Source organism: Bubalus kerabau, chromosome 1 (assembly GCF_029407905.1).
Source record: "Bubalus kerabau isolate K-KA32 ecotype Philippines breed swamp buffalo chromosome 1, PCC_UOA_SB_1v2, whole genome shotgun sequence".
NCBI classification, from domain to species: domain Eukaryota; kingdom Metazoa; phylum Chordata; class Mammalia; order Artiodactyla; family Bovidae; genus Bubalus; species Bubalus kerabau.
This window is the reverse complement of record NC_073624.1, coordinates 78,852,036-78,876,584: the sequence shown is the minus strand read 5'-3', so window position 1 is coordinate 78,876,584 and position 24,549 is coordinate 78,852,036. Positions and strand designations below refer to the sequence as shown.

The window sequence follows — 24,549 nt, the reverse complement described above, 5'->3', positions numbered from 1 at the left end:
GAATTGTGGAGGTGGAACCCAGGCATCCGTGTTTCCACCAGCTCTCCAGGGGATTCTTATTCTTAACATAGTTTAAGAATAACTTCTTTATGTCATACACTAGTTCCATACCACTATGAAAGGGCTCATGAGTTACCCCTTCTATAGTTATAGGCTGTTCTGTTGAACTCCAACTGCACAGTGAGACAGACATTGCTCTACCCACTGATTCCTTTGGGTAAATAAAAATTCAGCTGAACTTCAGAAGAGGTGTGTGTGTGTGTGTGTGTGTGTGTGTGTGTTTGTGTGTGCAGCTTGAGTGTGTAGGGGAAGGGAAGGGAGGTTTGTGATCAGAAATGGGCAAGGGTCAGGGAAAACAGAGATGGCACTCGGAGTGGCTCTGCTCTCCCCTCATCCCTCCCCATCCTTGCATCTGCATTCTTTCCCTTATCTTTCCCCATCCCAGTTGTGGGTTTCCCACCCCGTGGCACTTTGGTTGCAGAGCAATAAAAGAGAATTTGGGGGGACCTGCCCATTTCTATTCTTCTGGAAAAATAAGCTGGAATAAATTAATGGTTTTCAAAACTAGGAAACCCTGGCATGTCTTTGAAAGGCGGACAAAACTGATCATCCCTCCTGCTCGCAACATAGCCCTACCAACCAGGTTTAATTATGTGTTTTAGGAGAAGAATGGAGCTGAAGGAAAGTCTAGCCATTAACAAGGAGAATCCGAAGGAGCTCTGCTGGGGAATGCTCCCCAAAACAAAGAGCTGGGAAACAAATCTGTTCTTTGGAGTGAGCTTTAATTTCCATTAAATTGGTCAATTTACAGTATGGGACCAAAATATCTTTCCAAAGCTGTTTTGATTGACAATCTGGATGAACAATTGCTGGATCCTGCCCCTGTTTCTCTCTCCTCGGAGAATTCTGACAAGCTTGGTCTCCTGAACTCCCCCTTGAGGCCTGAAATTCATCTACTGCAGTCTTCAAGCTGTGTGTGCTGTGCTTAGTCACTCAGTCGTGTCCAGCTCTGTGACACCAGGGACTGTAACCCACCAGCCTCCTCTGTCCATGGGGTTCAGCAGGCAAGAGTACTGGAGTGGGTTGCCATGCCCTCCTCCAGAGCATCTTCCCAACCCAGGAGCAAACTCAGGTCTCCTGCATTGCGGGTGGATTCTTTACCATCTGAGCCACCTGGGAAGCCCAACCTTCCTCCATACATTCACCCTTATGTTAATTTCTGCTTTGGGGAAAAATGACTCAGTTCTCAAAATGAATCTGGATTTGCTAAGTGCAATTTGCAGGTCTCCATATAATGTGGTCAGGTCTTATCTTTGTCACATTTCTCTTCCTTCATCCTAAAACTCGAACTAACAGACCCAGGCTTTGGCCCAAGAAGGCATATCTGGCTTTTTTGTAAAATGTAGGCTGGTCTGCCCTCTGCTCAACCCATGGTACATATACCTGTTTAGTACCCTCTAGAATCTCAGGGGCAGGAAACGTGCTCTCTAAAACTCACTGATTCAAACAATAATGCCATTTCTTAAATTCAGTTTTTCTCCTAGTTGGTTTAAACATTATATGCTTAAATAAATGCAAAAGTCTGCATTCATTTTCACTCTGCATTTGGGGTTAGAACAAAATAATCTCAGTAAGATATTTCCAGTGTGAGGGAAAGATATTATTGCTATTGTTTTTTTTCTCATTGTTGTTAGGGTAACCCTTGTGTTACCCAGCATACATATAGAAGAGGGTATTCTCTTTAACCAAAAATTATGGCTAGAAGAAAGCCATTGAATGTGGAACACATCCATTTTTAAAAAATAAAAACTTAATGAATAATATGACATCCAATCTATACTAAGCATAATTTTTTCAATAGACACACTTAACATGAATTGCAGAAACTTTGGACTTCTCAGGGTCATCATTACGAGTTAAATTCTCATTGAACTTTGGGTACGAGAAAGAGCCCATTAACAGAGAGTTCTGGGAACAGCATGTCCGGCCGTGTTCCCCTCTCACGTTGCTGCTGTGGAGGCTGGCACGGCAGCCTAAGCAGAGCTTTGCAGGGGCTCTCAGCAGGAAATGGAGAAATCTCAACACCAGGTAAATTATTTAAAGTATGCAGGTGACTAGCAGACTGCCTGACTTAAGCATGAATTTCACCACTCAAAGCAGCAGTTTCATGGTATCCGATCTACCCTAATGTTAAAAAGAAAGGCATTGCCTGTATTTGTTCCTTCCTGTGAGGAATCAGAAAAAATAAGCAACCTAGGTTTCCAGACTTGATTTTAAATCACATTTATTAGCACACCGAAGCAATCCCAGATGACAGCAGGTGAGGTGTCAAAGGCCACCCCGACCCTGGCTGAGGTATGGGCCGGAACCTCTGCCCTTGGCTCATGACCTAAGGAGGGGCCCCACCTTCCTTTGCCCCAGAGGAGGCTGTTTTGCCGAAGCTTAGATCAGGCCCCACAGAAACACAGTCTGGGTATGTGTGCTGGCGGGCACACAGCCGGCTTCACCCAGGGACATCTGGACACACCAGTGTTTTATTTCATTTCCATCATTACTTTGCTTCCAATAAAACTCTGAGATGTAGTTTCAAGAGTTCCACTAATAGATGGCTTGTTATTTTTTATTGACTAAAAGAATTACACAGAGGGCCCTTTGTTTGAGAACAGCTCAAGGCAAGCTGTGGAAGACTCCCTTCCCCAAATGGGCAGCTCTTGTCCCCAGGCCTAAGTTTAACAGCCGGGTCAGTGGGCGTGCCCCAGTGTAAACTAGTTTCCCTACTGGAGTGTGCACGTCTCTCTGTGCCACTTCAAAGACCCATCACCAAACAGCCCCTCCCAGGGCTGCCAGGCCTGTGGTTACCTGTTCCCTCATGGCCCTGGCATTCTCTGTGCCGGCCAGCCTGGCCTCACACAGCTGCAGCTGCAGCTGCCAATAGCTTCATGTTTTGGTGGCTGCCAAGACTCCCGTCCAGAGCTGTGACCAATCATTCATTCAGCAAAACGTGCTGAGCCATTACTCTGCTCTGGGCAGCAGCCTAGAGGTCCTGGGGTCACCGATCAGTCTGGGGCATGGGATGCCTTCCTGCCTATTCCCCCACCCTGTGGGCTTTGGGGTCAGAGGGAACTGGGTTGTAACCCAGGCTCCTTCATTTACTTACTAGCTTTGCGCTCATGGATGACTTTCTCTTGCTCTTAAGCCCTCTTAAGAACTCTTAAGTTCCTCTGGGTGTAAAGAATGTAATGTAAACGTGAAACAATGTAGAATGATGTCACACAGAAATTATGTAGCCCAGTGCCTACAACATACAGTAGAAACCAGGGCTTCTCAACTACGGCACTACTGACATTTGAGGAGGAGTAACTCTGTTGTGGGGGCTGTTCTGGGCATCGTGTTGAGCAGCATCCCTGGCCTTAATCCACTAAATGCCAGTAGCACCCCCAGTTGCAACCAAAAATGTTTGCAGACATTGCCAAATGACCCATGGGAAACAAAAGTTCTGGTTGAGAACCACAATGTAAAAACTAAAATCACAGTATCTGCTGTTACTATCATTATCTTTGTCATCACTGGCCATTGAGAAACTGCACACTTCATGCGTTCCACTGAATATGTAAAGTCTACTTACAGGGAAAAAAAAAAAACCATGGGATCCTGAAAAGTCAAAGAACCGCACTTACCCTTACAATGATCCGTTCAGAGATGTGGGCAGACAACAGGTAGAACTGGTCTTGGTTAGCAGCATACAGTCCAACCACCAACATGAAGTATCTAGTTCAGAAACAGCAGACCAATGCCAACACATCAGGAAACAAGAGACATAGTTTGTGCCATCAAATGGATTAATTAACAGAGAATTTACCGGGTTTACATATTCAAAGTTTTTCTCTTCCACTCTAAGTTGCCCCTCTTGTGAAACCACAGAGGAGTTGGTTCACTCACTGCTGTTCTGGGTCTGCCTTTCACTCAGCTTGAGGGATGAGTGTGCTGTTTTGCACACCCACAACAGCCATCACTGGACAGACTGGGCTTGGCCCATCAGTGCTGGCCTAGTGCAGGCCTTACCTGCTGCATCCCGGGGCCCTCAGCACAGCACTGCTCACACACTGCTAAGTGCTAAGTTGCTTCAGTCGTGTCTGACTCTGTGCGACCCCAGAGACAGCAGCCCACCAGGCTCCCCCGTCCCTGGGATGCTCCAGGCAAGAACACTGGAGTGAGTTGCCATTTCCTTGCACATGCACAACAGAAAGTCACCTTAGAGGTGCCTTTGTCCAGAGCCATCCAAGCCACACATCCTAGGCCATAAGGCGGGGGGGTGGGGGGTGACCCCGCAGGGCTCGCCCAGCCGCACATGTTCCTTCCCATCCTGATCTGCTCTTGGTCATGTAACCTGCACCTTTCATAGCCTCCAGTCATGACTTCAGTCAAGCAGATACTGTTATTTTAGTTTTTACATTGTGGTTCTCAACCAGAACTTTTGTTTCCCATGAGTCATTTGGCAATGTCTGCAATTGTTATCAAGGCGATCTTCCTCACTATTTTAACTGCTTCTTCATGTGTACCACTGATGAGACATTTTTAAGATTAGACCATTCCTTCTTTTTTATAAAGAAGCATGATGTGTTTTTAAAACTTTTTATTGAAGTTAGTTTCTGCTATACAGGAAAGTGAATCTCTTATATATACGTCCACTCTTTTTTAGATTCTTTTCTCACATAGATCATTACAGAGTATTGAATAGAGTCCCCTGTGCTATACAGTAGGTCCTTATTAGACCATTTCTTGAAAGTCAACGTATCCCATGAAAGTCACACTATCCCTACAAGAAAAGCATTTACTTTAAGAATTGCATTTAAAAAAAAAAACAACTTTGCCAACTTCTTCTGTAGCACTCTGAACAGTCTCCAATCCTTAGGGAGTACAACTTTTCCCCTGTAACTAAAGTATGTCAATAATAGTAATAACTGTTACAATGATGATAATAATTAGCTGTCATCCACTGAGTGCTCAAAAGGTGCCATGTGCTGGCTAAGCAGTTTATCTACATTATTTCATTTAGAACCCCAAAACAACCTTATTGGAGAAGGATATGGGTATTGAACCATTTTTACAGAATAGGAAAATGAATCTCAGGGAGGTTAAGTACCATGCTCAAGGTCACCCAGCTAGTAAATGGCAGTATCAAATAGTCAAACTCAATTCCCTCCAACTCCAAAACCTCTGTTCTAAAATCAGTGGTTCCTAAACTTGAGCATGCATCAAATCACTTGGAGGGGGACTTGTTAAAATATAGACTGTTGGACCTTATCCCAAGTTTTTGATCAGGTAGGTTTTTAGTGAGTCCCAACAACTTGCATCTCTAATAAGTGTCCAGGTGATACCATCTCTGCCGGTCCTGGGAGCACATTCTGAGAATCACAGGTATAAATCATTAATGCAAATGTATTTTCAATCAAAAAAGGCTACAGCAGAGCTTCGGAGCTCAGGGCATTAAAGTAGTGACCAGCACACAGAATTCGAGAAATGCCATCAATCCTCAGCCCTCAGCCCGTCACAAGACATGAACACATGGTCCCTCTAAATGCAGCTGTCTCCAACCTTCTTGGCACAAAGGGCCAGTTTCATGGAAGACAATTTTTCCACGGACTGGGGTGGAAGGGGCATGGTTTCAGGAAGATTCAAGTGCATTACATTTATCGTGCACTTTATTTCTATTATTGTTACATCAGCTCCACCCCAAATCATCAGGCGTTAGATCCGGGTGGTTGGGGACCCCTGCAGAAGGATCACAGGGAGAATGAAAACAAGCCACCCGGAGACTGGGCAGGAGAGGAGGCATCGCAGGGTGTGGGGATGGAAGAAGGACGACGTCTAAGGGTAAATGAAATGCGGCAACAGCAGAGTCAGAGAAGGGAGGAGAGCAGCTGAGGGAGGCCAAGGGGATCAGAGGGGCCTCTGGGGGCCCTGGGCTGTCAGGTAGCATAACCAGCTACCCGCCCCCATCGCCCCCCCCCCCCCCCGCAAAGGCATACACACCACGCCAGTACCTTTGGTCAGGGTTTGGCTTCCCCTTCTTTCTCATGTTATTTGCTGTGGTTTCGCTGAAGTGTAACCGGCCCAGAGTTACTTTGGTGACCTGGTCGGCCAGCAGGTTAATTCTAAAGCAAACAGCAAAAATACAAAGAGACTGTAAGAGAACATAGTTCTTGATCATATCTGATTCATTCTTAGATTCTGAGGTATGTTTAGTCCCCCATTCTTATCACACTGTGGAGGACACTGATTTTTAAGATAGTACCCACAGCCTGGTCAGGAATGGCTGCCAGGGAGGTACTCTTTGTTTAGTCACTAAGTCATGTCCAAGTCTTTGAAACCCCATGGATTGCAGCACACCAGGCTTCTCTGTCCTTCACAGTCTCCTGAAGTTTGCTCAGATTCACATCCGTTGAGTCAGAGATGCCCTCCAACCATCTCATCCTCTGTTATCCCCTTCTCCTCCTGCCCTCAATCTTTCCCAGCATCAGCATCTTTTCCAGTGAGTCGGCTCTTCGCATCATGTGGCCAAAGTATTGGAGTTTCAGCTTCAGCATCAGTCCTTCCAATGAATATTCAGAGTTGATTTCCTTTAGGATTGACTGGTTTGATTTCCTTGCAGTTCAAGGGATTCTCAAGAGTCTTCTCCAGCACCACAGTTTGAAAGCACTATTTCCTCGGTGTTCAGCCTTCTTTATGGTCCAGCTCTCACATCCAGACATAGCTACTGGAAAAACCATAGCTTTAACTACATGGACCTTGGTCAGCAAAGTGATGTCTCTGCTTTTTAATACACTGTCTAGGTTTGTCATAGCTTTTCCTCCAAGGAGAAAGTGTCTTTTAATTTCATTGAAAGTTAGAAATGCTCATTCAGCAGCAGTTCAAGTCCAGAGTACCTGACTCTGAAGGGCTTATGCTCCTACCCTGGGGCTCTTTGATCTCAACAACAGGAGAGAAGCCCCCTCACCTGCGTCACTGTTGCTACAGTGCTCTCCTCCTGACAGAAGCAGTTCCTCTAGGTTCCTGGTGAACTCCTTTGCATCTCCTTCACGTTTTTGCCCTCTCCTGACCTGGCTGTGGGAAGCTGCCTGCTTCTAAGGTAGACCACACACAGCCTCCCAGCAAGGAAAAACCAGAGGTACCAGGCAAGTTCAGAGCTGTCTGTACACACTTGAGCTTCAGGCTGAGCTCACACCTGGTCTCTCCAGGCTCTAGCACCATCTTCTTCCCCAAATAGGACTGCTGCTGCTGCTGCTGCTGCTAAGTCGCTTCAGTTGTGTCTGACTCTGTGCGACCCCATGGACTGCAGCCTACCAGGCTCCTGCGTGCATGGGATTTTCCAGGCAAGAGTACTGGAGTGGGTTGCCATTTCCTTCGCCAGTGCATGAAAGTGAAAAGTGAAAGTGAAGTCACTCAGTTGTGTCCGACTCCATGCGACCCCATGGACTGTAGCCCAGCAGGCTCCTCCATCCATGGGATTTTTCCAGCCGAGAGTACTGGAGTGGGGTGCCGTTGCCTTCTCCCTCAGGCTCAAATCATCCCCAACCAGTCAAAAAGGAAGTCTCTTTCATTTTATATGGCATCCATTGTTTTGGATGATCCCAGTCCTGTGGCTTTCTTTTTTTGAAATATTATTTTCATTTATTTCTTGGGCTGCACAGGATCTTAGTAGTGACATGTGGACCTAGTTTCCTGACCAGAAATTGAACCCAGGCCCCCTGCATTGGGAGCACAGGGTCTTAGCCACTGGATCACTGGGGAAGTTCCCCGCATTCTTTCTATTTTAGGGCTCATTAAGCAATCTAACAGCAGTGCTTTAAGAAACAAGATAAATGAATTATAAGCACAGCATGGATCCAGAACCTTAAAATCAATTCCATCAGTAGCATGTTGATTTAAATGAAAAATTAAAAGAAAGATCTAATTATAATCTGTCTCAGGAAACCAAGGTTGTTAGCAAGGTTGTCAGTAATAAATATTCTGTAAATAATGATGACCTAAAAGATGGGGCTTTTTATAGATTTTTTGCAATTATTTCAATATATCTTAACCTACTTTTGTTGATAAGCATGTGTTCATAATACTAACACATTATTACTAATTTAGTTTGTATCATGGAATTCTTTTAAAATAAAATAAATTTGGCAATAGATTTTCTTCCCAAAATATGTTCACAAGAGAATTCAGAAAAGAAGTTCTTACTTAATAGGATTGAAAATCTTTTTGCTTCTGTCTGCTTGGGACTGTTCAATAGCAATTATTTGATTGGTGGCTTCTACCTATGTAGAATAACAAAAAGTAATTACTTCATAATTAATTTCTTTATTAATTAAAACATTCATTAGTAAATAATTTTCAATTACTTAAAAAGTTTCCCAAGGCATTATGTTAAGCACTTGGCAAGAGGCACCAGTCACTGAAAGAAGGTATAAGACAAGGACCCTGGCCTTAAAGCAGTGTGCTATTGGAGAGCAGAGAAACAAACACCTGAAGAGCTAAACTAAGAAAACACAAGACAAGAGAGAACTTCAGGTAAACAGGGAGTATAGAGCGGACTATAGATCTTCCCGACCCAGGCATTGAACCAGGGTCTCCTGCATTGCAGGTGGATTCTTTACCCACTGAGCTATCAGGAAATCCCCAAAACACAAGAGCAAGGCAGCTCAACAGATCCATGCACTCACTCGTTCATTCATTCTTTTATTCATTCATTTCATACATACTTGTTGAGCACCTGCTTTGAATCAGGCATTGCATTAGGCAATAAAGGTGAGAAGACAAAACAGAAGTCTCAGCCCTTTCAGAGCTTATTAATAAGAAATAACAATAAACAGTAAAAATAAATAAAACATAGGAAATGACATTTATTCAATAGTTGCTACAAAGTCTTCTTGTTATTAGTGAAGAGTAGCAAGTGTCTGCTGGTATCTGCTCTATGACTGTAGGTATTTGCATAGTCACTATCTTTCCAGAAAGCAATTAGGCAACCAACATCAAGAGTTTTAATACTGATTATATGTTCAATGTGCAATGTCTATTCTGGAATTTATTCTCATACAAAAATGAATATGCCTGGACGTTCACTGCAAAAAAAATTTACAATAAATTTGTAAATAAAAATTGACAAAAAATTTACAATAATACAGGAATTAATATGGTATCTTGATATAATGGAAAACCATATCATCTTTATAAATAATATTTTATAGTCTTTAATGATATTATTATATAATGCTATTTCCACAACATAATATTATCTATATGAAATTAATTTTAATAACAGAAAAAATAAGGAAAAATTAAGTTATTAAATTGTGGATCCCAAGTATGAATGAATTTTATCTCTTCTTTCATACTTTTCTATTATATTCCATAATGTCCACAATGGACTCATATAACTTCCATAATCAAAATATATGTTTTATTATTGTGTGCTTGCTGTTTATTTTGCTTTGGTTTGGTTTGCATTGGTTTTATTTAAGAGCTTGGTTTGAAGCAAGAGAAGCTGATGTGTTTAGCTGTGAAGCGCCACTTTGGGAGACTTGGTGCCTGAGCCCAGGTTGGTGATCAGATAAAAATATATGCAGATAATGGATATTCCTCACCCTAAGGAGCTGGATCTGAGGTAATAATGCAATAAATACTTGTTGACCACTCAGAAGTCATCCTACCAGCATTCTAATCCCAGCTGTATAGTATTGACTATTTCGGATGAATGGTGTGACTTTCCTGGGCCTCAGTTTCCCCTCTGCTAACTGGGAAAGAGGGAGCATCGACTAGATTAGTGGTTCCTTGGCTTTTTTAAGTTACAGACTTCTTTGAGAATTTGGTGAAAACTATGAACCAACTGCATATGGGAACACACCAGCCTCAAAAAAGAATAAACTAATTACACTTAGCAATTGAAGTCCAAGATTTAGACACTAAAAACGTTAAAGCTGTAGTTTGAAGTGATGTTCTGCCAGATTCTGAATTGGCAGCTTCTATTTCCTATGTCTTGAAGTATTTATTCTTAGACCCCATCCACCATGCTCTGAGGAAGCACAAGCTGTCCCACAGAGAGGTCTACGTGGAGGAGAGCCCAAGGCCTCCCAGCTACAGCCCTCTTTGAGCTCCTGGCTGATGGACAGTACAGATTTCACAGACACTCAAGTGAGCCATCTTGGAAACTGGATCCAGCTAATGACTCCTGAGTAGAGCCAAGCCCTGACCAAGTGGCAGACTTTTGATCCAAACCAATGAGTGTTATTATTTTCAGTTGCTAAGTTTCGGGATAGATGGTTATGTAGCAACAGACAACAGGAACGCTTACTATATGTTGACTGAATGAGATGAAACTAAATAAAAGACTTACCTTAACCCCAAAAGGTTTCAAGTAAAACATTTCTATTGGCTTTAGACCCATTTGAGTTTTGACAAATTTTGGACTTCCCCAAACTTGAATATGGATGGTGATCTGAAAATGGTTCTTCTTTTGGCAAACAAAAGCTTCATCTGCTGGCGAAAAATTAAATCCTTTGTCTGTGACGACTCGATAGCCTACATCAGGTCTATGAAAAGTGGAAGCAAGAAACCAGTCTTACAAATATTTTCTACACATTTTCTTTCATGAACAATATTAATTATATAAACATTTTGGGAAAATACATTTTGGAAAGTATCTTTTGCTATATCTGAAAAATGTGAAAGTGTTAGTCACTCAGTTGTGTCCGACTGTTTGCAATCCCATGGACTGTAGCCCGCCAGGCTCTTCTGTCCATGGAATTCTCCAGGGAAGAATACTAGAGTGGGTTGCCACTCCCTTCTCCAGGGGATCAAACTCGGGTCTCCTGCATTGCAGGCAGACTCTTTACCAACTGAGCCATCAGGGAAGCCCTCTTGCTATATTTAATCAATTTTGTTAATTTTCACCAAGGAAATGAAAATGGTATTTCAGAACACAGCTGGCTATCTAACAGTTTTTTCCTTCATGAGAAAGAAGTACAATTCTTGCCAAATGGAATCATTGTCTCCTCAGCCTGCCTTTTCGCTTTGTGTTTCCTAGATTTCTAACTTGACTCCGCTATACAATAGAAAGACGTTGGTTAGAAGTTGAGAAGTTACTATATTACTCAGACATATCAAATATCTGGGATAGATTTCCTTTTTTTCCTTCTTAAGAAAAATCTCTCATTTCATCAGCATCACCACACTCAAATAGTCCCTCAGATGAATGACTACTCAGCTTCCTGGTAGTCAGATGAAAAAAAAAGCAGACTGGTCAGAACTACCAGGAATAGCTTTCAACCAGATTAACCAGAGCCAAACTACTGATTGAAAACATGTTTTTACTAAAGTATGGCCATTTCCTTTTTATCCTTTTGATCTGATCATAGCACTGAATACCTACTATGTTGTTTACTTCTGCAGAAAAAAAATAATAGGTTGACGGTGGGTTAGCTAATCAGACTCTTGCTTTATTTGTTTTATCAAACCATGTTCAAGAGCTATACTTTACATATACGTACATGCTAACTTGCTGCAGTAGCGTCCGACTCTCTGCAGCTCTACGGACTGTAGCTCGCCAGGCTCCTCTGTCCGTGGAATTCCCCAGGCAAGATTACTGGAGTGGGTTGCCATGCCCTCCACCAGGGGATCTTCCCAACCCAGGGATCAAATCCACATCTCTTAGGTCCCGCAGGTGGGTTCTTTACCACTAGCACTACCTAGGAAGTCCTTGTGTATTATATGCTTGATTAAATACTTTTTAATGTTAATAAAAATAAAACCTATTAAACATGCAACATTATCAAGTAGAAAAGAGAACATAAAAGTTGAAAATTTTGGTAATTTTTTCTGTGTGTTGTAGATATGAAACATAATTTTTAATGCATCAGGTTTCCTAAATGTTCCTCAGGAAAAGAGCTCCTTCCTAGAACAACACACAGAGATGGCAGTACTTCCTGCTTTGCTAGCTCTCTGCTACTATGTGGATCTTTGCTTCCTGGGATCTCAGTTTGGATGGCTGCCATTTAATGAACAATGCAGACTTTCTAAATTTTTTTCTAATTTCAGTGACAGAAATATGAATGGGTCTCTTGGGAAAACAGTATTCATGTTCTTGGCAAGCTAAGCACCTCACCGAATGGATCAAGTAACTAGGTCACTGATTACACTCAAAGTCTTCTCAGGTGGCACAGTGGTAAAGAATCTGCCTGCCAATGCAAGAGATGCAGGAGACATGTGTTCTATCCCTGGGTTGGGAAGATCTCCTGGAGGAGGAGGTGGCAACTCACTCCAGTATTCTTGCCCAGAAAACTCCATGGAAAGAGGAGCCTGGGGGGCTCATGGCATCGTGAAGAGTCAGACAGGACTGAGTGACTGAACAGGAGCACGAACTGATGAAAGGCCCCACAGTCACAGCACCCTCTAGCAGCAATGGGAAAATCCACTGAATGAAGGGTGCGATAAAAAGCAGGTATTTTAAGACATCTGGAACTTATACTGACTCATTTCAGTATAAACTTTATACTGACTCAGCAAATTACTCAGGTAATTTGCTTGTCAAAAGGCTAGATGGAGTGAATTGTATAGATTTGACTACAGAGGGTAGTAAGAACAGTTTTGATTAAGGAAAAAAAACAAAGGAAACATTTTTGTGTGTGATCTTCTATGTTTCACTGTCAAAAACTCTGAAGAAAAAAGGTAAGATTTGCAGCTCAGATATGAGCATTAGCCTGAAATTTAAAGACAGCTGTAAGCAGACACTATATCAACCCATAAAAATTATACAGTTGAAGAGTATTCTGAATCTTAAAAAAAGTCTGATTATAAAAATTATTCTATTTACCTAAGAGTAGCGATTCTGCTTTTGATATCAAAAGTTAATTATAAAATAAACTAAACTGGCCTTTTTAAAGGTCTTTAACACAAGCTGTAAATATCATTCAAAAAATGTAATAAAATTTTAATCCCCTAACTTTATAACTTTCAGGTTATTTAGAAAAATTATGCTTTTGTAACGAGTTAGATCTACTAATCTAAGCAGAGGCAAGTGATTTTCCATCTCAGCAATGTGAGTAGTGAATTTAAGACTTCCTGAGTTGTAATCCAGATGAATATTGCCTATCTTTTTTGCTTAAGAAAAGTGAATTATGGCTGCTTCTGCTGCTGCTAAGTCACTTCAGTCGTGTCCGACTCTGTGCGACCCCATAGACGGCAGCCCACCAGGCTCCCCCGTCCCTGGGATTCTCCAGGCAAGAACACTGGAGTGGGTTGTCATTGCCTTCTCCAATGCATCGAAGTGAAAAGTGAAAGTGAAGTTGCTCACGTGTCCGACTCTTAGAGACCCCATGGACTGCAGCCCACCTAAGCATTCAAAATAAATCTGCTTCTACATCTTTGAGTTGATACTATGCATGTATCTTTTTGTTCTTTTCCCCAGATCAGTGAAGCATAGATTGACTGCTCAGATAAACTTAAAAAAACCTACTCAAGTAAGAAAAGAGATAACAGTTACCTTGAAAACTTGATCAACTCAGATCCATTACAGACTAGGAAGCATTACAGGTTTTGATTAAAATACTCTGCTTATGTGTGACAGTTTCATACCTGGGTATTCATACGTAAGACACTATATGGAACAACACCCCCAAAACCATTAAATGAAGTCTGACTCAAAACCGGGACCTTTGGATCCTTCTTTTCTTTTTCTGTTGCACACAGCAGCAAAGATACAAGTTGCGACATTTCAGTGATACAACTAGCAACTTGCTTCTTCTTGTCTCCTGTTAAACACATTGAGTCCCAAAGTCTAACTTCTCAGATTTTAAGGAACAGATTTCTTCCTTCTAGTTCATCCAACATAAAATTCCAAGTGATAAGTTTTGCTCTTAAAAAACTGTTGGGATTAACATATATACATTACTGACACTACGTATAAGATAGAAAACTAATGAGAAGGTCCTGTATAGCACAGGGAACTCCAGTCAATGCCATGTGGTGACCTAAATGGGAAGGAAACCCAAAGAAGAGGGATATATGGATAAGAAGAGCGGATTTACTTTGCTGTACAATTGAAACTATAAGCAACTGTACTCCAATAAAAATATAGAAAATAAAAAATTATTTGGAGTTTGAAAAATACCTTGAAGACCCTCAAGTTTGTAGCCCAGCATTTCTCATTTCATATTATATTTATTAATTGAAAATCATATTCTTTACCCATTAACACACTTTAGTGTTTCAAGAAGGCATTTACAATCAGTGAAAATTCTAGAAGAGCTGGGTAAGTAAATTATATCCTAAGGAATAAAGAGAAGGCTTAAAAGATCTTTAAGAGCAATAGTGCATAAGTCTACATTTGTTTCTTGAAACTATAATGTTATAAGAATAGGATGAAAATTTTCTAGTTTAAGAATGTTTTGTATGGTTTGATTTCAGTCTCTTAATATAAAGCCACCCTCAACTATGATCACTACAGGCTATATTGGCAATAAACTGACAGTACTGAATTGCAACATTGATGCTGGGGGAGCTAACAATTTAATATGCCCCCCAAAATAATTCTATGACATTTTTAATTGCAGGATTAAATATTAGTGATTTGGGAAATCTCCATTTTCCAGCTTTTAGTTTAAACTGGGCATTTGATCTTAAAAAGATTCTCCCTCCATCATTTAGTGGGTAAATTATGAGTTAGAATTACAAATCTGGATTCTTGAAGACCAAAACTGTTTATTGTTAAAATGCAAAATATAAGGAGTAAGACACACTTTCTCACTGACAAATTCCATTTGATCAGAGGTAGCATCAAAGCCCAAATACTTGGATTTAGTCTTGAGAGTTAGCCCTGGCTTGCTCTCCAGTCAACCATAGGGGTTCCTAAGGCCACTTACAGTTTTTCATATTGACTGTTTAATAAGCTGTGCCAAGGAACACTTCGGTATGGCTGCCACTTCAAAGCAGGAGAGGGCTGGTCCGCAAGCATCATGTTCTGTCTCTCACTGTCAAGGTCTTGCACTTCGATGCTGTGACTCCTACCTGTCACTGCAAAGAAATTGGTATGTTAGATCTTCCCTCGGAGGCTGTTTTTCTTAGACAGCTGCATGGAGCAAATGCATAGTCCATGTATGAGGCAGAGTGACCCTGTGGGGAATGACAAGTGTTGGGAAGCAGGGGGCATGTGGCTAGGTTTCTTTCCTCATCTGTAAACTGAGCAGCTTGGGTCAGTGATTCTAAGGTGCCAAGGTGAGCACTTGTTGGAATCATTGCCCTCAGTGTCTATCTACTCTACTTCTGATATGGCATCTCTTCATTCCCAGTCTGTCTGGTTCTAGTGAATTCCATTTCCAGTCCGAAGAGGTGGAGTTTGGTGAAGTCCATTCCCAGCCTGAAGAGGGTAGGGAACCCAGGCTTAATCAATAGAACTACAGCATTCACTATTTGCATCAGTAATTGTACATACATGGCCTAATTCAATCCAAGAAACGTGGGTCTCTGTGCTTTAGGGGAGATGGGTTCAAAGATGCTGACTCTTTTCCATGAGGTATGAATCTAAGACACATCCCCCAAAACTGCTGGCACCATTTTGGGACAAGAGAGAAAAGCCTGTCTGGAAATGAACCAGCACAGCAGAAGGTAGAGTTGAGAATGAACACACCCAGTCCCAATGGCATAGTTTGAGTTCTGGCATCCAGTACTAGATCTTGGGTTACAGGAGCCAATAAAGCCCCTCATTTTGATTTTTTGTTTGGTTGCTGCATCAGGTAGTTTAAGGGTTTGTTTTTAAATTGGTTTTGTCCTTTGCTTCTTTCTTTTTGCTCTTTACAACGAATACATTCTAATTTGTTACAGGTCCCTTGTGACACCAAGATTCTGTGGTCTAGCTTTTTTAAGTTATTTATTTGCTTAGTGTCTTACTTCCTTCAACTGCAAAACAGAAATTAAAACAGGTGTCCTGCCCATCTTACAGCAACACACAAGCAGAATATCATAACACAAGTGAAAGCACTTTTAGAAGCTAATATTAAAACCAAGATAAATTAGCAGAGAATACTTTGTTAGAAGTTAGTATTAACTATATGAAACTGCTTCTTCTGTATATCAAAAATGGTCCAATGACAGCAATATCGCATGTATAAGCTTCTAGTTTTGCATAATCCTTGCAAGTTGTTTGTCTAATTTGAATATGCCTCCAAAACTTCTGATTCAACCACAGAAAAATTTTATGTAAATCCTATTAAGATGCTTGCTGTTTCCCTTTTCTGTGAGCTCCCTACCATCACTCATGCCTCATACCAGGAGTGAAAGGGAAATAGTGTGTGTACATAAAAACTGGTGATGGCTATAAGCAACAAGTCAAGATATAACACCACCTTCTATACAACGTGCACTTAGCCCACTCACTGTTCCGTCTTTCTTTATACTTTTTATTGATGACTTCTTAAATAACTAGCAGAGCTACTTCAGTTTGCTTTGTATCCCAAATGTCCCAGAAACTGTGTTTTTCATGAGATATCACTATTATATGTCACCTAAGCAGAACATCTATTTTTTGAGTTTTGTATACAACCATTTCAGAAAAAGATTTTCTCAAAATCCTGAAAAACTTTTTCCCAGCTAAGAAGACATAAGGTCAGCAGTCCTCGGAGTTCTTCATGTCCTCACTTCTCCAAGAGTTACCTGTCTTAAACTTTTCAAAACAAACAAAAAACCTTCCGTGGTTCTCCTGTTCATACCAAGTTCAAAGAAAGGGAGAAGCTAGTTCTTCCATCTTTCCTTTCTCCCTCCTGCAGTGGAGAGTGGATAAAGGAAGTTCAAGAGCTTGGAGTTTGGAACCATATGGAACTGGGTTTGAATCACAACTCTACATTCACTGGCCAATTAGGAAGTGGTCTAACATCTCTAGGCTTCAGTTGCTTCACCTGCAAAATGTAACAATATGATGCCTCTCAGAACTGCTGAAGGAATTCAGTGAGTCATATCTGTAAGCGTTGAGCACAGTGTCTGCCTCCAGAGACTTTAAACAATGGTGCCTTTGGTTAGTCTTGGCAGCACCGTCATTATCACATGTACTCGTTTTTCTCAGGTGACTCAGTTATTCCAAAGAAGCTTTAGCAAATACTTCTTTCTTGGCCTCCATGGTAACTCTGTCTGATGTGAAATCATGTGGTGGGCCTGAGTGCATACCTAACTCAGACCCTTCCCTACTCAAGTACGGCAGTAAGGTGACAGGGGAAGCAGTCAAAGGTCAGCTCTACCCCTCTAGGTGCTGACAGGGAGGGTGGGCAGGGGGCAGCGGGTTCTTTACTACTAGTGCCACCCAGGAAGCCCTTATTGAAGTATAATATTCGTGAAAAAGAGTGCACAGATCATTAGTACACACTTTGATACTTTTTAATAAAATGAGTTATACTGGGTAACTACCTCTAGATCAAGAAATAGGATACTTTCAGCACTCTAAAAGACACGTTCATGCTCTCTCCTGGTTACTACTTTCTCTTGCTCAAGAATAATCACTGTTCTGATCCAATGCCATAGAGAAGTTTATAGAAATTATGTAATATCATATGTACTCTTGGGTATTGGCTTCTTTTAACCAACAGTGCTTATGAGATCATTCATCATTGTTGCAAACGATAGTAGTTCATTCATTTTTCTTGCTGTATAGTGTTCCATTTGTGATTATTATAACTAAAGCTAGTATGAATGTCTGTGGGGACTGTCAGTGGGCATATGTATATACTTCTTTTCGGTGTATTCCTAGAAGGGGAATCACTGAACCATTGGATATGTTTCAGTAGATGTAGCCAAAGAGATTTATAAACTGATTACAAGGTAAGGATTCTTAATCCCATTTAACGAATGTAGAAATTGGGGTTCAAAGACCTGAAACACTCATTCAATGTCACAACTGTTACCTGGAACAGATGGATTCAAAATTTCTCTTCATGCTGCCCTGAGGAACTCTTGAGAAATGTAACAGAAGAGAGAAGCAGAAGTGTGAAGGCAGCAAAGTCTCAACTTTTGGGAGAAAACTCACAGCTTGCATCTGAATGTCTTTCAAAATATTTTCTTTGACTTTTTTTTTTTTTTTTTTTTTTTGCTGTGCTGCATGTGGGATCTTAGTTTCCCAATCAAGCCTGAGCCCCCTGCAGCAGAAGTGCAGTCTCAACCACTGGGCCACCAGGGAAGTCCCTATGTTACTTTTTTTTTTTAAACTCTTGGTGAAATAGAAATTATGATTCTTATGTGATAATCAAGAAAGTCAGGCTTGAAAAGTCCATGATTCCTGGAGACATGAGACAGGTACTTTTCCTGATTCTACACTGGAAATTCTTTCTCTGTGGACTAATGACCATGACTCTGGGGTTAAAAAACACTCATGCATTTGAAGTTTAAGCCATATAGGGCCATGAGCTCTCTTGTATTTAGAATTTTCATCAGATAGGACCAGGAATCCTCTCATATTCGGGGTCCAGACCATGTGGGGCCAGGAACCAGCTGGCAGAAGCCTGCCCAACACCTACTCTCTCTCTAAGCAAGTTTTTACATCTGCCTCCAGCAACCCAGTAATTCTACATTGTGAACCCAATAAATGGGCATCTTGGAACCCTTGACCAACATGAACTTCTGAGAAGAAATTCAGCAGAAAAACCTTACTGATTGATTTAGGACATCTTCCCCCATCAAAAATCCTGTCTGTAAAACTAGCTCCTCCTTCCCTTCCCCATATGCCATTTCTCCAGGACCTTTGTAAAACTCTTGGTCTCTGCAACAACAAATATGAGTTCCCCAGTGGAAAACTTCTGCTGAAAGCATAGCATTTGAATTAAGTGTTTTTTTTTTTTTCATTCCCCTGGGAACCTGCTCATTTTCATTCTGGAATTGCTATCTGGAGCTGATTATCTTTAGAAGGCTTTTCAGGGACCTTTGAATAGGATTTAAATAAGGAATGCAAGACTTCTGATGTGCTGGGACATTCCAGTTACTTCTCTATGACCATTCTCTAGAGAGAGTGACAGACACATCAATGCCCTCCCTAGGGACAGGCTGCAGACCATCATCACAGGATGGAGCTTACTTCTGAAATGGCCAGGAGAATTTGAGTAGCAATCTAGCTTATGAGAAAGCTCTTGGAAGGTTTGGGTGACTTACCCAAAGTACTCTCAGTGAGCTGGTGTATCTGTGGGAGAGTGAACAGATGGTCCTCTCATCTGGTTAGAAATTTACTCAGCTTTTGTGTTTAAGAAGCATAAATAAGCAGCAGGCAGTATGCAAGGATCCTTGAAGAAATTAGAGTAACCATGCATAGGAAGGTAGATGGAGAGCTCTATATTATTCAGAAACAGGCTTTAATTAGCATTCTGTGTTTCTAAGGTTGAATAGAAAAATCAAGGCAGCTGCAGGCCATGATGGGACCATGCAAAAGACAAGAAGGCAGTAGAGGTTTGCTTTATATGATGGCTGGATGCCCGGGGCAGTACTACCACAGCACGTCCAGGGAGTGCTGATGTGTGGGACTTGGCCAAGTGAAGTCATCATTCAGTGAAGGACTCCCACAGCCCATGATGGAGCTGAGGCCAGATGTCCCTGAACAAACCAGCAGGCTCCATGGGACTCAGAGGACCAATTCTCATCATGTGGCTGTGAAAGGCAAAGGCAGCAGTTTTCTCACCTGAGCAGGCGAGAAGGCCACGGGCACCTCCTGTCTGGGCAGCATAAACCTCTGGAGTGTGGAGACAATAGTTGCAGGGGAGCCTTAAGAGGAAAATCTTGGACTTCTGGCCAAACTGATGATTAGGACTAAAAGAGATGTGACTTGGTATCCTGAACTGGGGGCACTGTTCACACTGCCTACGTTAATTATTCACAGTGGGTGGTAAGATTGGCATGGAATAGTGTCCTTTCCCCTAATAAGTGTCATAGCACGTGCTCCAGAAATTCAGAAGTTCAAGGCTTCAGGCTCAAAAACTTCAGCTTGTTCTCAATTTGGTCAGGTCCCCAAGCTCAAAACATGATGTGGCATGTGATATATAAGACAAAGAATGAGGTGGGCTGACCACTTGGGCATCATATAACCTGGCTAAAAGACTTCTAAAATGGTTTTTGTTGTTTTAGTCGCTCAGTCATGTCCTACTCTTTTGCAACCCCCATGGACTGTAGCCCTCCAGGCTCCTCTGTCCATGGGATTTCCCAAGCAAGTGTACTGAGTGGGTTGCCATGCCCTTCTCCAGGGGATTTTACAAAATGTCAAAGATCTACTGGGAATCTGCTAATTGGAAGCAAGTGCTAAGGAAGCTCAACTCTCTCCCTTCTTGCTCCCCTGGAGAAATCCTCTCAAGTCCTGCTTCTCCCAGTAATTTCCTTTCCATGAGCCAGCAGCAGCATTGCCCAGGAGCTTGTTAGGAACGCAGAATTTCAGCCCACACCTCACACGCACTGAACCTGAGCATCTGCATATTACTAAGATCCCTGTGGTATGTGCGTGCACATCTGTGTTGAGAAGGATCCCACTGAACGAAGCGCTGAGCACACCAGCAGGCTCTTCAGGTGCAGCCAAACTGCACGGCCTCCCCAGGCCTAGAGCCCGGGTCCTCCAAGACACAACTGCCCCCAGAACTGAAAGGACCAGCATCTCATCTCTGCCAGAGAGAGACAGTGGCATCTTCTCCCAGGAGCACCTGTATGACCCCACCTAAGACTGCATGAAACATTACATCAAGAAGGAAAAAATAGGATTTCCCTGGTGGCTCAGTGTTGAAGAATCCGCCTGCCAATTCAGGAGACACAGGTTCCATCCCTGGTCCAGGAAGATCCCACATGCCGTGGAGCAATTAAGCCCATGTGCCACAAATACTAAACCCGTGCTCTAGAGCCCAGGAGCCACAACTACTGAAGCCCAAGCACTCTGGAGCCTGTGCTCTGTAACAGGGGAGGCCCCTGCTCACCACAGCTAGAGAAAAGCCCGCATAGCAACGAAGACCCAGCATAGTCAAAATATAAATAAATAAATAGAAGTATGAAAATGGAAGAAATAAACTCCCAGAGCATATCATCGCCCTTCTACGAGAGAGAAAATTATTTTTAGGGCTACTCCAAGGCTGGTAAAAATCCCTTATTTAATGGTAGCAAGGGGCCCTGGGTTGGCTCACTGGGTCTGGAGTGGTGGGTCCACACGTGACAGTCCCCGGAGTCCTCCAGCATTTGTGTGCACTTTCTCTTCTTGGTTGGTGGCAATGAGACTCTAGAATCAAGAACCCAAAATAAGGTTAGGATTTTTCTTTGCTCTCCATGTCACATTAAATCAGATTAAATTTCCCAGGACTGTGCTCTTGACCTTCCTAAGGCTAATTCTAGTTAAAGTTTCTTGTGTCCTACTAGTCTGTAATACCAGGTTGATACATGGAGTGGATGGAGCAAGCTCCTATTCCACGAGCTTTACTAGTCTGAACTTAGTTTTCCATTATCCAATGGATCTGGGATTCCTGTATTTGAAAAAATAAACAGACAACATTTCCAAAGGCAGAAACCAAGTCAGAAGACAGAAGATAACTTAAAATTTAAGTGTACATTTTACACCTGAAATTGTTTTTCATCTGAAAGTGTTTTTCACGTGGAATTTTGTCACAATATTTGATGGCCTTTACTCTTTTGATCATCCTCTAGATCCAGAGGAAGGAATGAAAGAGAGGGAAGGAGGAACAGAAGGGAACAAGGAAGAAAGAATATTGACTGATACGTGAATACTGATTGAAAGACAATTGACACGTGAGTTTCAGAGAGCTGTCACAAACTACTTGAGTGGTCTAGCTGAGGCTGCAAACGCAAAGAGTGCTTTCTCATTCACCCAGAATTATCCCTCTACATTTCTGACATTTTGACTTTCCATCACACTTGGGTTCGGTGGATTGTTATTTAAAAACTCTTCTAAAGCCAAGGGTACTGGGTATCTGATATGTGTCTCAACACTGCCATCTTCTGGAAAGGACTATACAGTTCATTCCACCAGCACTGGGGAGAGGGGCTGGCTGGACTTTGAAAACCAAGTATCTACAAACATCAGCATGAATCAGCCATAGGTATACATATGTCCCCTCCCTCTTGAACCTCCCTCTACCTTCCTCCCCATCCCACCCCTCTAGGTTGTTAAAGAGTCCCGGTTTGAGTTCCCTGAGTCCTACAGCAAATTCTATCTACTTTACATATGGTAATGTAAGAAATCAACACAATTCTGTAAAGCAATTATCCTTCAATTAAAAAATAAATTTTCAAAAATTAATTTAAAAATAATAAAAAAAGAAGACAAACAAGTAAACTAAGCCCTTTACCCAGGACTGTGGCACAGAGGCTGCTGATGGTAAGAACAACCAATTCCCCCAGACACAGACTGGTCCAGGGGGCTCATGAGGTGACTGGCGTCTGGGTAGCAGTTGTGAAAGGCTCTGTGGGGATGGCCAGAGTTGCTCATTTCAGACGAGCTGTGCGACTGGTGTGCAGGCAGAATCCCAGGTGCATTTGCCGAATGGAGGAGGGCAGCTGGTGTCCCCCGGGCTGTAGGTGTCAGAGTCGGACAGCATGCACCTGGGGGAACACGCAAGTGAGGGAGGCCTCTTTCTCACCACACAGGGCCCAAGAGAAGAGAAGTGCAAGGCATGTGAGAGGGAGGTGTGCCACACTCACCTTTGACCTGTGGAGGAGAGCAGGAATCTGATGCAGAATAGGGTGGGGTGTCTGGGAGCTGGCCTTGCCTGAGGATGAGAGACAGGTGTTGCTTTTTGGTTGTAACCTATTTCATCATTATATTTTTGTCACAAACTGGTAGTGTGTGCAGCAGCCCCCAGGGAGGGTTCTAGGTGCTCCTGGGGGCCAAAGCCCACCAGACCACGCCCAGCGTTGCGTTGACTGGGCTCCAAGTCGAGCAGACCTGGGTTTGAATCCCAGCTCTTCCACTGCGTACCTGTGTATCCATGAACAAGTACTTACACTCTCCAGGCCTCCATTTCCTCACCTACAAAGTGGGAATAATCATGATGCCTCTTCAGAGCATCATAGTGAAAATTAGATGAGATACTGTGTATAAAGCCCATAACATACACCCCAAACACAATGAGTACTCAATAAAGTTTAATTAACATTAGCGTTCCTTCTTGACATTCTCAAAGCACTTACACCAAGTTGGGCCAAAGCAGTATAAAATATCACTACTAAAGCCCTGGCTTTCCATCTGTGCTCTGGGGAATCCTAAAGGTCTTGGAAGGAGTTCAGGTGTTTTATAAAAGAAAAATTGTAAATACCTAGAGGGGAAAAAATTACAACTTTTTTCTGTTTTATATATTAAGGTGAAAGTAAAATTTTATTTTTTAAAAAAATGAGTACCACCACTAAAAAAAATGTGAAAATTTCTGTTAAAAAAAAACAACTCTACATATGTATACTTATGTATACACATTGTTGTGTGGCAGAAACCAACACAACATTGTAAAGCAATCATGCTCCAATTTTTTTAAAAAAGTTATTACAAGATAATGTCTATAAAAAAGTAAAAAACCACAAACCTATCTTTTATGTTCAAAAAGTTTCTTGCGGCTCTGATTCTAAGTGATGTATAAGCACCACCGTCTTCTACCTGAGTCCCCTGCTGGAAAGTAAACGATCCTGTTTTTCTTAGTTAAGATGTCAACCCCATGCAATAAAGAGAGAAGTAAAAGTTGCTCAGTCGTGTCCGACAATTTGCTACAGTCCATGGAATTCTCCAGGCCAGAATACTGGAGTGGGTAGCTGTTCCCTTCTCCAGGGGAATAAAGACAGAAGTCTGTCTTTATAAAGATAATATAGAAAAAATATAGAAAAGCTATATTTTCTCCTCAAGTCGGTGCTTTATAGTTTATTCATTTTTATTAATAAGGAAAGAGAGAACATACATTATCCTTCCTCCCAAAGCTCCACCCAAATGGAAGTAAAAAGGAATAAAGAAGCACGAACATGAAAGGACATAGCGTCCATGAGTAGCGACCACAACAGACCATATTTCAATAACAGTGAGGCAGACAGAAGTAGGTTAGATGGTAACTGAATTAGCAGAAGGGAAAGGCAAAAACAAGACTGCCTGGGGATGGCAGAGGGGATGTAGGAGCTAACAAGACTTTTTCCAAGTTGAATATAACTCCAGCAAAGCCCAAAACATTGATGTCACCAGCAGCCTCTGAATCCAGGGATAAGGTGGAGCTAAAAGTGAAAAAAGTGGGACTTCCCTGGTGGTCCAGTGGTTACAAATCTGAAGGTTCCCCACCCCTGGTCAGGGAGCTAAGATCCCACATGTCACAGGGCAACTAAGCCCACGTGCCACAATTCAAGAGCCCTCATGCCATACTGTGTGCCACAACCAAGACCCTATGCAGTCAAATAAGTATATAAAAATATGAAAAATAAAAGTGAAATAATTGATTGAAAGTTTAAATAAGGAATAGCTGGACCCTTAGATCAGTTTCCCCAACCTGTATAGTCTGGCAACTACCTCCATCTTCCCAACAGAAATTG

General features: G+C 42.1%; 1 protein-coding gene across 1 annotated transcript in view; it reads right to left on the bottom strand.

Moving 5' to 3' along the window:
• The window catches only part of MYRFL (myelin regulatory factor like), a 121,249-nt gene that overhangs the window by 52,613 nt on the left and 44,087 nt on the right, over positions 1–24,549 (bottom strand). Inside the window, exons 3-10 of the mRNA XM_055580380.1 lie at positions 22,693–22,760; positions 22,341–22,593; positions 21,165–21,256; positions 14,907–15,057; positions 10,385–10,580; positions 8,233–8,309; positions 6,045–6,155; positions 3,678–3,768 (exon numbers count right to left, since the gene is read on the bottom strand). Coding sequence (XP_055436355.1) covers positions 3,678–3,768; positions 6,045–6,155; positions 8,233–8,309; positions 10,385–10,580; positions 14,907–15,057; positions 21,165–21,256; positions 22,341–22,593; positions 22,693–22,760 — 1,039 coding nt within the window. The remainder of the gene's footprint in view (positions 1–3,677; positions 3,769–6,044; positions 6,156–8,232; positions 8,310–10,384; positions 10,581–14,906; positions 15,058–21,164; positions 21,257–22,340; positions 22,594–22,692; positions 22,761–24,549) is intronic.